The 12,940-nt window shown below is 40.4% G+C and overlaps 1 protein-coding gene across 1 annotated transcript; it reads right to left on the bottom strand.

The window, feature by feature from the left end:
- Nucleotides 1–84: 84 nt before the first annotated feature.
- LOC104910320 (dystrobrevin alpha-like) lies at nt 85–7,731 on the bottom strand. The gene is made up of 4 exons (XM_010708879.3): nt 7,537–7,731; nt 4,965–5,065; nt 3,549–3,662; nt 85–266 (listed from the first exon to the last, which is right to left on the bottom strand). The coding sequence occupies exons 1-4, from the start codon at nt 7,714–7,716 to the stop codon at nt 152–154; spliced, it is 510 nt and encodes a 169-aa protein (XP_010707181.1). The 5' UTR covers nt 7,717–7,731; the 3' UTR covers nt 85–151.
- Nucleotides 7,732–12,940: the final 5,209 nt, after the last annotated feature.

Raw genomic sequence — 12,940 nt, 5'->3', positions numbered from 1 at the left:
AAGGGAAAAAACAATGAAAGAAAGGGAACGTCAAAGAACCAACTTGCCAAATTTTATCATGAAAATTGCCAAGTTCTGCAGAATCCTGCACTCGTCTCTCCTCTCTCCTCTCTGTCAAAGGAAAGGGCTCTGCCCTTCCTCCTTGTTAGTATCAAATGCAGTTCCTTACCTTCAGCAGTTTCATGAGGCCTTCTAACTGAACCATAAGCTCTCTTCGGCTCTCTTGGAGAGCAGACATCCTCTGTTCCAGCTCGTCCTTCCGCTGTCTGAGAAACAAGCAGATAAATCAGACTTAGCCCTCAGCAGCTTTTAACCACATTCAGCGCCTAGAAAGCAGGGTTATGTGTAGGCTATGGAGTTCCCTCATACAGAGAATATTCGTGAGACTGAGTACAGTGATTAGGAAAAAGACAGACATTGACACAGATCCTTCTCCAAAGAGCACAAGGGGTTCAAGATTGTGTACATTTTCCCTTGTGGGAATGCCTGGCAGTGATTTCATTTTCTATCTGTGAATCTCTCTAGTCAATAACCTCGCTAACTGTCAGGAGAAATTAAAGCCATGCCCTGAAGGGCAAGAAATTACAGCAGGGGCACTGCACAGGGCAAGATATGTGAGAAGATATAAGAGTTCAGAAATTCAGCCAGAAAAGCACAGTGAACTGCTTTTGTTCCTATCTTTTCAGAAAGCAAGCATAAGACTATCACACAGAAGAACTATAATTGCTTGAAAATAGCTCTTTGGGCTCTAAGTCCTGTGCTAGTCCTATGGCACTGTGAACACTGGGCCACCCCCATGTGTGGCAGCCAGTCTGTGCCCCACAGTCAGCAATGGTTTTGATCCTGTACAGCTCCAGAGCACCACAGGGAAGTACAGCACCACATGTTCCATTGACACAGCATTGTATGAGAGGTCCCCAAATGAATACAGTATGGAATTGCTGCCTGCTGGAAGCCAGGATGTAATTAAAACTGTTACTGTTGAAAAAGGTATATCGTATACATTATCATGTTGCAAGTTGAATAGAAACACTATGTTGTTATCCTTGTACTACCTTTAAAACATGACTTTATCCTAAAGGCCTCACCTAGAGTATTGCTAGGTGTATTGCATTGCTTCACAATACAAAAAGGGCGTTAAGTTACTTAAAAGTGTCCAGAGAACAACAAAGCTGGTAGCAGACTTGTAAGGTATGTCTGGTGAGGAGAGGCTGAGAGCAATGGGTTGCCTAGTCTGGAGAAGAGGAGCCTAGAAGTGACCTTACCACTCTCTGCAGCTCCCTGAGGAGGGGAAGCAGAGAGGTGCTGGGCTCTACTCTTTGGGAACTGATGGCAGGATGGGAACGGCACAGAGCTGCTCCAGGAGAGGGTCACACTGGGCACTGGGAAACACTTATTTACCGTGAGGGTGGTCAAACACTGGAACAGACTTCCTAGAGAGGTGGTTGATGCCCAGTGCATGTCAGTGTTCTAGAGGTATTTGGATTATGCCCTTGTTAATACACTTGAGCTTTTGGTCAGCCCTAAAGCGGTTGAGTAGGACTAGGCAATCTTTGTGAGTCCCTTCCAACTGAACTAGTCTAGTCCAATTCTATTCTATTCTATTAAGGAAGAACAAAATCAACAAACTAAATATGTTTCCCATATTTAAGGAAGCATGAAACTCGTATTTGAGCCTTCTATTTAAGTTGTGTGAACATATACTGATATAAATATCATTCATTTCTACAGGTTAGCATGTGTGCCATCTCTCACCTGTATATTAAGACCAGATAACAAAACTGCTAGGTTGTATTTACTCTTCTGGAGGACTAATTATCTGTGTTGCACCTTCTTTTCCAATGGCTGGAAATGCTATGATTTGTACAAAAGCTACTGAGTTCAAGAAACTGCCATTAAAAATAAGATATCCACGTAATCCAAAGTGGCACATCCTAGCACATACCTCTGTGGGTGTTTTTTTTGTTTTTGTTTTTTTTAAGATTTCATCTGCGTAGAGAGAGGATCTAAGCAGCGTACAACACAGTGTACAGATGCACAGATTTGAAGTTACTTACTGCCTCTGCACATTAAATCAGAAAAGATACTGTAGAACTCCGCACTACTGCCCTAGGGACATCCCATGTGAGGAAATTTAAATAAGGTTATTATGGTTTTATTAAGTGTAGCAAAATTGCAAAGATGTAAAATTAAGTAGTCAATCTGCTAACGTTGCACAATCATTTTGTTTTTTTTAAAGGATAATTAATTTTATTCGTTAACTACGTAGAAGAAAGCTGACCTCCTAAAACTGTTTAAAATAGAGGTTCAGCTTGATACACAGAAGGAGCTACATCATTAGCACGTTTTGTGCAGCGTTTTAATTTTCATTGTGTTCAGTTTTATATCTTAAACTCTCACAAAACATCATTTGCCTGTGGATATCAAGGAGTAATTACATACTAAAATCACTCAGAAATCAAGAAGCTGTTTGTTTCCAGATTGGAAAGCAAATGTAAGTATTTGTGAAACAGAAAAATATTTTAGTGTGGAAAATGTAGCAATAAAACTATACAGTATTTGTAAAGAAAGAATTTAGCATAATTTTCTACAGTAATTTCCTAGAGTTATGAATTAGGCAACAAAAATATTTCTAGTGCAAGGAGGAAGAGCTACATGGCCAAAAATTTTCTTTAGTCTTCTCATGAGAGAACTGCTGTTTGGGCGAGGGGAATAAAATTTAATCTAGCATTGTTTCACCACAAAGAAATGATTTACACTCTCTTCTCTAAATAGATTAAGTGTTTTGAATAGTTCTTACTGGATTCCCAGCCTGACTCTCACTACATGAACTCTGGGACATACAGGGAGCCTATAGATCTGTACTAATTGTTCTTCTTCAACTTGATATATATGGCAATTAGCATACTTGCATAGAATACCCTAATTAACAAGCAGACACATCCATATCAACGTTTTTAGCTTAGTGGGATAGTGTGAGAAATGATTCTCTAGGTCTTCAGCTGCAGCAGATGTCGTTATTCCTCCCCCCTCACATGGCATGGAGCACAACTCTGCAGCCTGGTTATGCACAATGAAGAGAACTGACCTTTCCTTCAAGTTCAAAGCATGGGGAGTTTTCCAAAAATTAATGTCTAATTTTGGCTGTATTTTCATGTAACTCTGTATTTACTTTAGCACAGATGAGAAGTCTTTGTAGAAGCATTTGCTCTGACAGAAGAACATTTTTCCCCATATGATTAATGACACTTGGACAAGGCTTTGGGGACCTATTCCAAATGACCTAAGGGCCTAACTCTGCAAACACTAATGCACAGGCTTAATTTAATGTAGATGAGTAATATGTGAGATTCTTCATGCATGCTGCTTAAACATAAACTTAATTACTTTTAGGATCACAGCCTGCACTGAAATGGGAGAAAAAACACAGTGTTATATTTATATAGAAAAGGTCCCAAAAGCATAAGCCAGGTTTATCTCGTACTTCTTCCCTAATTGTTACAAGCCTGTCTGAGGAGCTGCTGGAGGTTTTACTGCTGTACACTTACCTGAGGAGCCGCAGCTCTGCCAGGAGGGTGGGATTTTGTTGTGCCTTCTCTGGTGTGGGCTGAGATGCCTGCTCATGCTCAAGTCGCAGCCTCTGGATCTCCTGCAGGATTTCTCTTGGGAAAGGGAACAAGCAGAAGACCACAAGTCAGTCATTTTCTGCTAAACCAGCTCATTACACACAGCTAGGGGAGAAGAAGTGTGACTGTACACAGCTTTTACCCAACGTGGATTTAGTGACTGGGCTCCAGCCAACAGAAGAAGCCCTAAAAATAAAATTTGAGTATTTTGTAATAAAAGGGAAGCATTTCTTCAAGATTCCCAATGCCAGAAGCAGACATGAAGTAACTATATGCTTAATTAAACTGCTCCTTTCTATTTCTTCCCCAGGAACATTTCTAGTACCACTTGAGCTTAACAAATAATAAAATAATATCTGCCCATCTTGAGTATATACATATATATATTGTAGAGTAAGCACAGATCCAAGAATGGTCACTGATTCATGGAGAAGCACATTAACAGGACTTGTTATGGCTGGCATGCCATCCCTGGAAGGCTGTCAGAGAGCGAAAACAAAGCTTCACAGCTGAAGGTTGAAACCTTTGTGATTTTTTTCTCTCCTGCACAACGTGTTGGGTACCAGACGGTCAGGAGGCGGACTCCAACTATGAAAGACAAATCAAGACTGGAGCTGGTGGCTCATTACACCATGACAGAAGGCCATGCAGGGCTTGCAATAGGAAACCATCTGGTTTGGGCTGTCCTGTTTTACAGTCCAGCAGTAAATCAGAGCTCTGCTGTCATACATCTCATGACATCGGGCAGTCTGATACCTAGGGCCAGACACTCTGCTGACAGCACATGGGTGTCACTCCTGTTGGAGGTGCCTAACCCATTTCTCCTGGGCACTATCCCTCAGCCTCACTCACATCTGAACCCAGTGTCTCATTTCATCAGTGCCCTCACCTGCTGCTAACCTTTCTGCAGGCCTTTCTCAGGCAGATTGTGTTCTAGGGAGCTTTAACCATCTTCTTCACAAATAAAAGCAGGGGAGCATATCGTTACCAGAATGACTGATCCTTTTATCATTTCATGCTATAGCTCTACAGAGGATCCAGATAAAAATTAATTTGGTTTTGAAATAGGACTGGGCTTTTTTTAAGACTCTGAACAAACAGCAGCTGTGAAAAATAAAGTATCAATGATTGTATCGTCATTTGACAGGACATTTATTAAAGAAGAGGGTGGCTGGAGATCTTAAAGCCTTTGTCATGTTCTGTGGACCTTTTTGTGCCCTCTGCTTTTTGCTGGGGGAGGCATATAAGTGTGTTTAAGTACAAAGCACAGAAGTGGTGGTAGAAAATAACACACAACTCATGGGGCTGAGCAAAACCAGGTACTTTGTGGATCCTTACCGGTTTTTATTCTCAAGTTCTGCAATCAGCTGCCTCTGCTGCTTGTTTGCATCGATGGTGAAGGAGATGTCTGCCGCCCCTCTCTGCTGTGCCTGCTGCTGCTGTAAAAAGGAGAGCTGTTGAGCAAGGGATGGCCAGTGGGCACCCACAAGCTCAATACAGAGTCCTGTTCACAGAACACACAGTACCATGCATGTCCACATACAGAGACCATCCACGTTTTGCTTCATACCAGCATGGCTCCACTGCTAGCAAGCAGTGCAGGTGCTACAGTAAACAACGCAGTATTTACCATCCTGTCTTTCCACCCTTCCTTTGGGAGCTTTCTCAGCCGCACCATCTAAAAGCTGAGGGAATGGCACTGCAGCAGGCAGCTGCTGCAGTACAGACACTAAAGACAAGAGGAAGGCACTGACAAAAAACCAGCTTCTCTTTCCAAAAAGAAGAGGATATGCTTCCACTTCAGCAGTGCTTCTTTCCCTCGAAAGTTGAGTTTTACTCTCAGTTTGAAGACTTTTGCATCCAGGTTTCAGTCTGGCTGCACTGCCCACTCGGCCAAGTTTTCGCATATGCTCTTTGATACTTCCGAAAGCTCACCCTCCAATCCTGCAGAAATAAAAAGCCCTTTTTTTCCCAATAAAATGAAGTGGGAATTGAATTACTTCTCACTAACCTACTAGGCATTATTCACTTCAGTTTTATTGGACTATGTTCTTTTTTTGTAGTTTTCAGCAGATGTCAACTACTGGTTTGTTTGTTTGTACACACACCAGTATTTCAGCACTGCATCAATGACAATGCAAGGCAAGAATTCACACAGACATACAAAGTTTTATAATTTTTATCAAAGATATCCATTTATGTGGCTCTGGGCAGCCTGGTCTAGTAATTGGCGATCCTGCACATAGCAGGGGGATTAAAACTAGATGATCATTGTGGTCTTTTCCAACCCAGGCCATCCTATGATTCTATGTCTAACACCAGGGTGAAAGAATCAGACAATGAAGGTTCCTCTGCTGAGCTGCTGCTGTGATCTGAGCGTTTCTCACTGTCCAAACCCTGTGAGGCCTGGACCAGCTTTGTGTGATGCCAGACACCCCTCCTGCAGGAACGGGTCCTCAAAAAGGATGAAGACAATTGACTGGTCAGTGGGCTCTGTGCTATCTTTTCTGTTGTGGGTGCATTTTCAAACTGACACTGCAACAACCAGGGAAGGGAGTGCATAAAGAACTGAGACAGGCTGTTGGGTGCCTGTCCTGAGTGCCCAATGCTATGAATACGTTTGGTTCCTTAAAAAGCAGAATGCCCACAACCAGCAAAGCTTTATACATTCCTACCCTGCTCCTAACTTGGTTCTATTCCTGTGCTCTGCTGAAAAATTTTTGTATATGAAAACTTTCATTTTTTCTTTTGTCTTGTTTCTTCAAAGAGCACAAAAACATGGGCACCTGGCTGGCAAAAAGAAATACATTAATTTTACTCAGACCAGCTCTATTTAAAAGCTACTTAAGTACTGTTTCCTCAGTTCTTCTCCCTTCTATCAAGGAACAAGTTATATACACTTGATTTCTACCAGTTCCTACTCGGAGACGTTACCAGTAGGGAATTTTGTCCCCATGATGAATTACTTCAATAATAGTCCTTCAACAATAGTCACCTGCAGGCTGCCCAAGAGCTGAGTGCTGTGTGTCATGCCATTGAAAGGAACTGCTGTGGGATGGGCTGGTCGACCACAACAGCCCTTGAACCCGCTCCTCAAGAGAGAAATTGCACCAACAGACGGCTGAACGGGGTGGCCTCACATCAAGAGCACTGCCTGGCTTCACCCTTTCAATTGACCCCACAATGTAAATCTCAGTGTGAAAGTATGCTTCCTGACATCCTGGGCTAGCTGCCTTTCACTTAACTTTCATTTATGATTCCTTGTTCTACCAAATGTGCTGAGATGGAAAAAAAGTAACTAGGCTGACCTTACTTGTACCATTTAAGATTTTATATACTTCGATTAGGCTCCCGCTTCCCTCTCTAACACAGTTAGTGAGGTTTTGGCCTGTCATCACCTTCTGTCTCGACATACATAGAGCAAAATAATCACTGCTCTGAAATGAAAATGAGAGCCAGGGCTAATGCAGTGGGTCATTATGGCCATCCTGCTGGAGATCACTCTTTAAAATCCTCAGCACTTAGGGCCCTGGTGGTAGTGATATTTGAACTAAAGAGTAAAATGGATTCATCACTCGTTTTTTCAATGCAGTAAATCATTAACCTTTAGCCAAAGCTTGTCCAGACAATATTTTCCAGTTTTGCCTGAGTTTAAGATGTCAGATTCCCTTTGATGTACTTATTTAAGTACCATTACATCCATTACGTTAGTATATAGATTATATGCATTAGTATGTGAATTCTTTGACTTAAATAAAATGTTACTCATAAAATATAACAACATCTGATGAGAAGGATAGTGAAATATAACCCATTAACCATGGAGCTTGTCAGACATAATTTCCCTGATCTTGCCAAGCCCCTGGAACATGACAGAAGGAAAGCACCTCCCTTTAATTAAAACACTTACTGATGAAGAAGTTTCTGCTGCCAGCCTTGCTGCATACCTGGCGATCAGCTTGTGCTCTTCATCCAGGCGACTTGCGCTGTCGAGCACGCTGCTCAGGGTGGGAGAGGAAGAGGGCAGACACATTAGCGCACAGTACGCGTGGCAGCTGCTCCGCCACTTCGTCCACTCACACACCCTCATCACAGAACTTAGAAACAAAACATCGCCAACATGTTTACAACAGCAGATGTTAATTGAGCCAAGGAGAAAAGTGGGAGAGTAAATTTGTAGGGGCAGCTTTGCAGGGCACTTACCAAGCTCTCACAGAACTCAGCTTTAGAACCACTGATCTAGGAACTTATAATCAGACCTTTTATTCTTGTTTTCTTGATATTTAGGAGTAAGTTTTCAGAAAATCATATAACTGTGCCCCACTGATTCTAGCCTTGGACTAGCTTTATTGTGGACCCAATTCATGCTGTCAAGATGCAGGAGTTTAGTAGCACCAACTATAACAGTCCGCTTTGGTCACATATAGAACTGCCATAAAAACTGCTAAGAAAGTGTAAGAACTTACAGCAAATACACTGCATTCCTTTAAAATATTGCACCTGATTACAATTTGTTTTCTAACAGTATCAAAGGCAGATACTCCTCACAGGTTACTCTCTTGCCAGCCGTCCTTATTTTAAATGGAGATTATGACTAAGTTAGAAGAGCATGAAAAACTTAATACAGTGAAAACATTTACTTCTTCTAAACATTTAGAAGTTTGCAGAGAACCACCAACACTATTCTATATTGCATTATGCCCACTGTATACAAGAGAAATGAAGATGAAGCTGCTAAGAGAAGGTAAAAAGAATGTTTGCTGTGTGGAACATGACAGCCCTGCAGATGATCCTGGACAGAGGCAAGCCTGCTCTCTCTTCTGATGCCTTGGAAACCATGTGATGTTTTGGCTGAAGGGAGACAGGCACGTGCCTCTCTACCCATGTACCAATTAGGACATACAGCTTGTTGCTGGAGAATGAGTTTCACATCTCAAAGGAGTGCACAAAACAAGGGCATGGACATCCTATCCTGTAATTTTGCTAGAAATTATACCTTGAACCTGAAAAGCCTGCCAGATGAAAATAATTTTTGAGCAAGAAGTTCTGCTTCTGAAGAATCAGCAGATATAAAAGAAAACAGAAATACTTCCTCCAAAAATTCTCAGTGAGTTCATATCCCCAGGTACCTTAAAGAAATACAATGCGCATCTTTTGGTTGGCTTGATTAAGTCCACTGGGATCTAGAAGTTATGTTGGAAAGATGAGTAACTGTTGATATTCATTGATCATTAAACTAAAGCTGGGAGTCATGTGGATTTGTTATGACTTGCTGAGGTAAGGGAAAAGAGATAAACATCTTTCTCTCATTCTGACAATAACCTGTCAGGCCAAAAACATGAAGTATAAAAAAACACTAAAGCTATGAGAAGTCAGACATGAGAGGGTCTGTGCAACTTAAACTTGTGTTTTTTTTGGTTTTGGTTATCCAACTTATTTTGCTGCATATGTAGCTTAACTCTGTTCTTACTCAGATTCTAGCAGGATGACAACATATAATAGAGTAACTTTCTGAAAAGTCTCAAGCAAAAGGTGTTTTTCTGATCTTTCTAAATCCATGAATAGTGCTCTTCTTACATACTTGTGCCTACTATACCAATATGTCATCCAGAGAAAGAAAAAGGAAAGCAACTCTTACACACGCGATCATGCAAACCAGGCAATAGGGATTAATTTCATGACAATAAAATTCATTTTTAATTTTTCCTTAACGACTAAAACATAACATTCTAACAGATGGCTGTGAAAACAGCAAGCGTTGAGCATCAATTCTCTTTTTTACGGCAATGTGCAACTATATTATCCATCCTGGAAAAATCATAGATTATGGTTCCGCTTGCTGGCACAACACAATCTGCAGCACAGCTCTGGGATGTGAGCTAACTCCTAAAACAATGACTTCACTGGAAGAATCAAGGCTCTGCTGCTTTTTGATTTTTACTCCCTATTTATGTCTTTGATATACAGTTATGTGTAGGCTGATGTCATAAAATTGATGCAGCAGTGCATCAAATTTGGCCTATGAATACCAGAAATCAGTGGCATCAACTCTTTGTAAATTAAATTTCAATGTCTGAGAGATATTTAATTCCAAAATATACCTATTCTGTGTGATCATTAAGCACAGAGGTCTGTACAGCAGCATTAGCCTGCCAATACTTTTATGTCTTAGATTTCAGATTTGCCATAATTCACTTCTGTTTTACTTCAGCAATTTTATGGAATATGATACACTGAAAACACACAAGCTTTAAAATGTTATGAATATGGGTGCAGAATGTTGGATCCTCAAGAGAGTCTTACAGGCATCCTTTCAAAGAAGACTCATCACATAAAAACAGTGCTGATGAGTCTTGTGCAAAAAAAGTTACGCAGTTGTTTTAACACTGCTTCTTCATTAGTGACCATTTTTCTAAAGACTTGATAATTATCAGCAGTAATTGGTTTGACAAATAACCAATACCACTCCCTTTACAACAGGACTTTTTGTTTAGGCTTTTGTTCTTCTATATGATACTCTACAGGCTGAAGAATATCCACGAGAAAAGATCTCAAAACTCCAGGCATAGGAATGATAGCCTGTGGAAGAGGAGAGACACCCAAGCTCCTTGGCTATTTCCTATGCTTTGGATGTGCTCAATTAGCCTGTTCAGCAGCAGATGCTCTGCACTGAGTGTTACGGATCCAGTGATATCCCTGACATTCTTAAAATTATGCCATCGATGGTTTGAAAAGTCTTTGAATTGCCATTCTCTCATGAAAGTTTTGCAGTACTGGAATCGGCATGGCTTGCACGGTGTGCTCTTGTTCTATAAAATGCAAACTTTCACTTAGTTAATAAATGAATAATATACTATGAAAAATGCTGACAAAATCAATGTTAGGTTTCTAAGTATTAGTGCTACAAGAACAATGTTCTAATTGCAACCTATCAATGCACTTTGATGCTTGTTACCTGTGAGACTTTCAAAATTGTTCTGGTCTACAAGCATTTAAAGCTGAGATGTATCATCTGAGCTCTCTGCTATTGTTACTTCACAATTTACTTTAGAATCACCCATATTTTACCACAGAAATGTCAGTATCACTAAGGTATGCAGAAATTAATTCCACTCGAGGGAGCCCAGTGTCTATACATTTCCTCTGTCATTTGAGGGTCTCTGATTTTTTTTTGCTTCTTTCATGGGAAGACTTAAAGCAGAAACCCAGCTCCAGTATTCTGAAGCCTGTGAAGCTGAGCTGACCTAGAGATACGCTTTACTTTCTTCCCAGCTAGCTCAAAGTGAGCCAAACCTTCCTAGCTAGTTAGCTCTTCTGCACACTTCTGTAATAAACATCTTCTAAAATAACATGGAATAACATGGCATTTTTATAGTACAGAAATATGACTCACTACATTCCTATACAGCATAACATAAAAACCATAAGCCAGCTTTCCAGAGAACGAAAATACCCTCCTCCTCATAATGTATCTTATCTTATCTTATTCTGCAACTAAAAGGAAAGATTGGAATATGTGAAATTGATATGCAAAACTAGGTAGAAACTCTAACTTACAAGAACAAAGAGGAGCAGCTAAAGGCTTTTCTTTCAGAATCAGACACTAAAAATGAACACAATTAAATATCACCTATTGGTTTTACACTCTAAAACACACTTTAACAACAAAATAAGCAAATCATCTGGGTAAGGGGTGCTATTTTTACCCATACAGTTACTATAAATAATGAATTAGTCTTTCTCTTGCTTCTTAATTTGCCCTGGAGTATTGGATTCTAAATAAAACCCGAAGTACCTTATTAGCCTATAAGAGATGGAAAGAAAGCTTGTACTTCTCTCGTTCCAGTATCAAGTAACTGCAGATGGAAGACAAAGATAAGCACTGAAAAATAATTCAAAAAACCAAATAGGAATACTAGCTATGCTTGAACAGACAAAAACATTAACTGGACTATACTGGATCATTAGCTGATCGTTAGCTACTATAAATTAGCCAGAGTTGTTACTTAAAAAGCTAACCTGTTCTGTTTTGAAACACTACTTATAGCTGTCAATATACTTTTATGTACTGTGCTCACAAAGTGTATTTGTATTTGTCTTTAAGGTGAAGGTCCACCTCCAATCATTCCTCTTTTTATTGACAGATGTCAGCAGCACCTGAAAGCATGCTGTGGCATGTAGGGGTTTGCATATACAGTATGTTCCAGGAAGACTCAAAGGCTGAGCTGGCTAGCTGCAGAGCTACCTGATTACAGTTAGCTGTGTGCTTTACTCAACCGACCACATATTGAGCTGCAGTATCAACGACCTTAAACTCAACACCATCCTAACACAGCTGCGTGGGTTTTGAGCAAGATGCATCCAGTCATGCTGGGACCAGGATAGGAGGAATTCCCAGTTTCCTGAAGATGCTGCCTCAGATGATGCAGAAAACTCACCTACCTCTCCTGGTGACATTTTGTTTGTTCTTCCCATCTTAACCAAAATGTAACCATCCAGTATTATCAGTCTCACTGCAGCTGAGAAGAAATTGACAATGCAGCATGGTTTGATGCACGACTGAGATGCTGTTTTCTCGGTTATGTTTCTGTCAAAATCTAATTGGTATCTCATATAAATGATTGAGATTGTTTCTAGTTGAGGATGTTGTGACTGCAGTGATTTAAAGTTGGTAATGAGATTGTATGTACTATACTTTGCATCAGTTATTCCAGTAATTAATGCCACTATCAGTCACTGTCCATTCATTCTTTTAAAAATATGACATTTTAAGGATGCTATGGCACATAAATTTTAAGTGCATATTTGGATACAAATATGTACTATGACTTGGTGAGGTGGGTCCACACACTTGAAGGAACACGTTGAAGTACACTGGATAAAATTTAGAAGTTGAAGAAGGTAAAGATGAGGCTGGACGCTCAAAAAGGATGTCACTGGTGATCCTCACTGAAGCTACTTCAATTACAGGCATGGCATCAATAGCACACCACCATAAATGACTCTAAACTAGGTCCAGTCTATGTTGACTTCCTGAATCACCTTATTGAGTAAGTCACTTACGGAAGGCAGGGCAACATTTCCTCCTTCCTCTGTCAAACTAGACCTAATGGTAATCTCCTCCTGTTCTCTTCAATCACAAGTGGGCAAAGACTGCTCTAAACGCATGCCCTACCAGCTTGTTTTCATGGCCATTCTGTAAATACTATTAAGTAGGCTTGCTTTCTGAAAGTGCTGCTCTGGGAATGAAATCCCCCTTCAAAATGTTTTTGTTTTGAGGAAGTGGTTTTCATTTTCTTCTCTAAAATGCAGCT

The sequence above is a fragment of the Meleagris gallopavo genome, chromosome 3 (assembly GCF_000146605.3).
Source record: "Meleagris gallopavo isolate NT-WF06-2002-E0010 breed Aviagen turkey brand Nicholas breeding stock chromosome 3, Turkey_5.1, whole genome shotgun sequence".
Taxonomy (NCBI): domain Eukaryota; kingdom Metazoa; phylum Chordata; class Aves; order Galliformes; family Phasianidae; genus Meleagris; species Meleagris gallopavo.
Note: the sequence above shows the minus strand (reverse complement) of the source record. Positions and strands in the feature narration are given on the sequence as shown.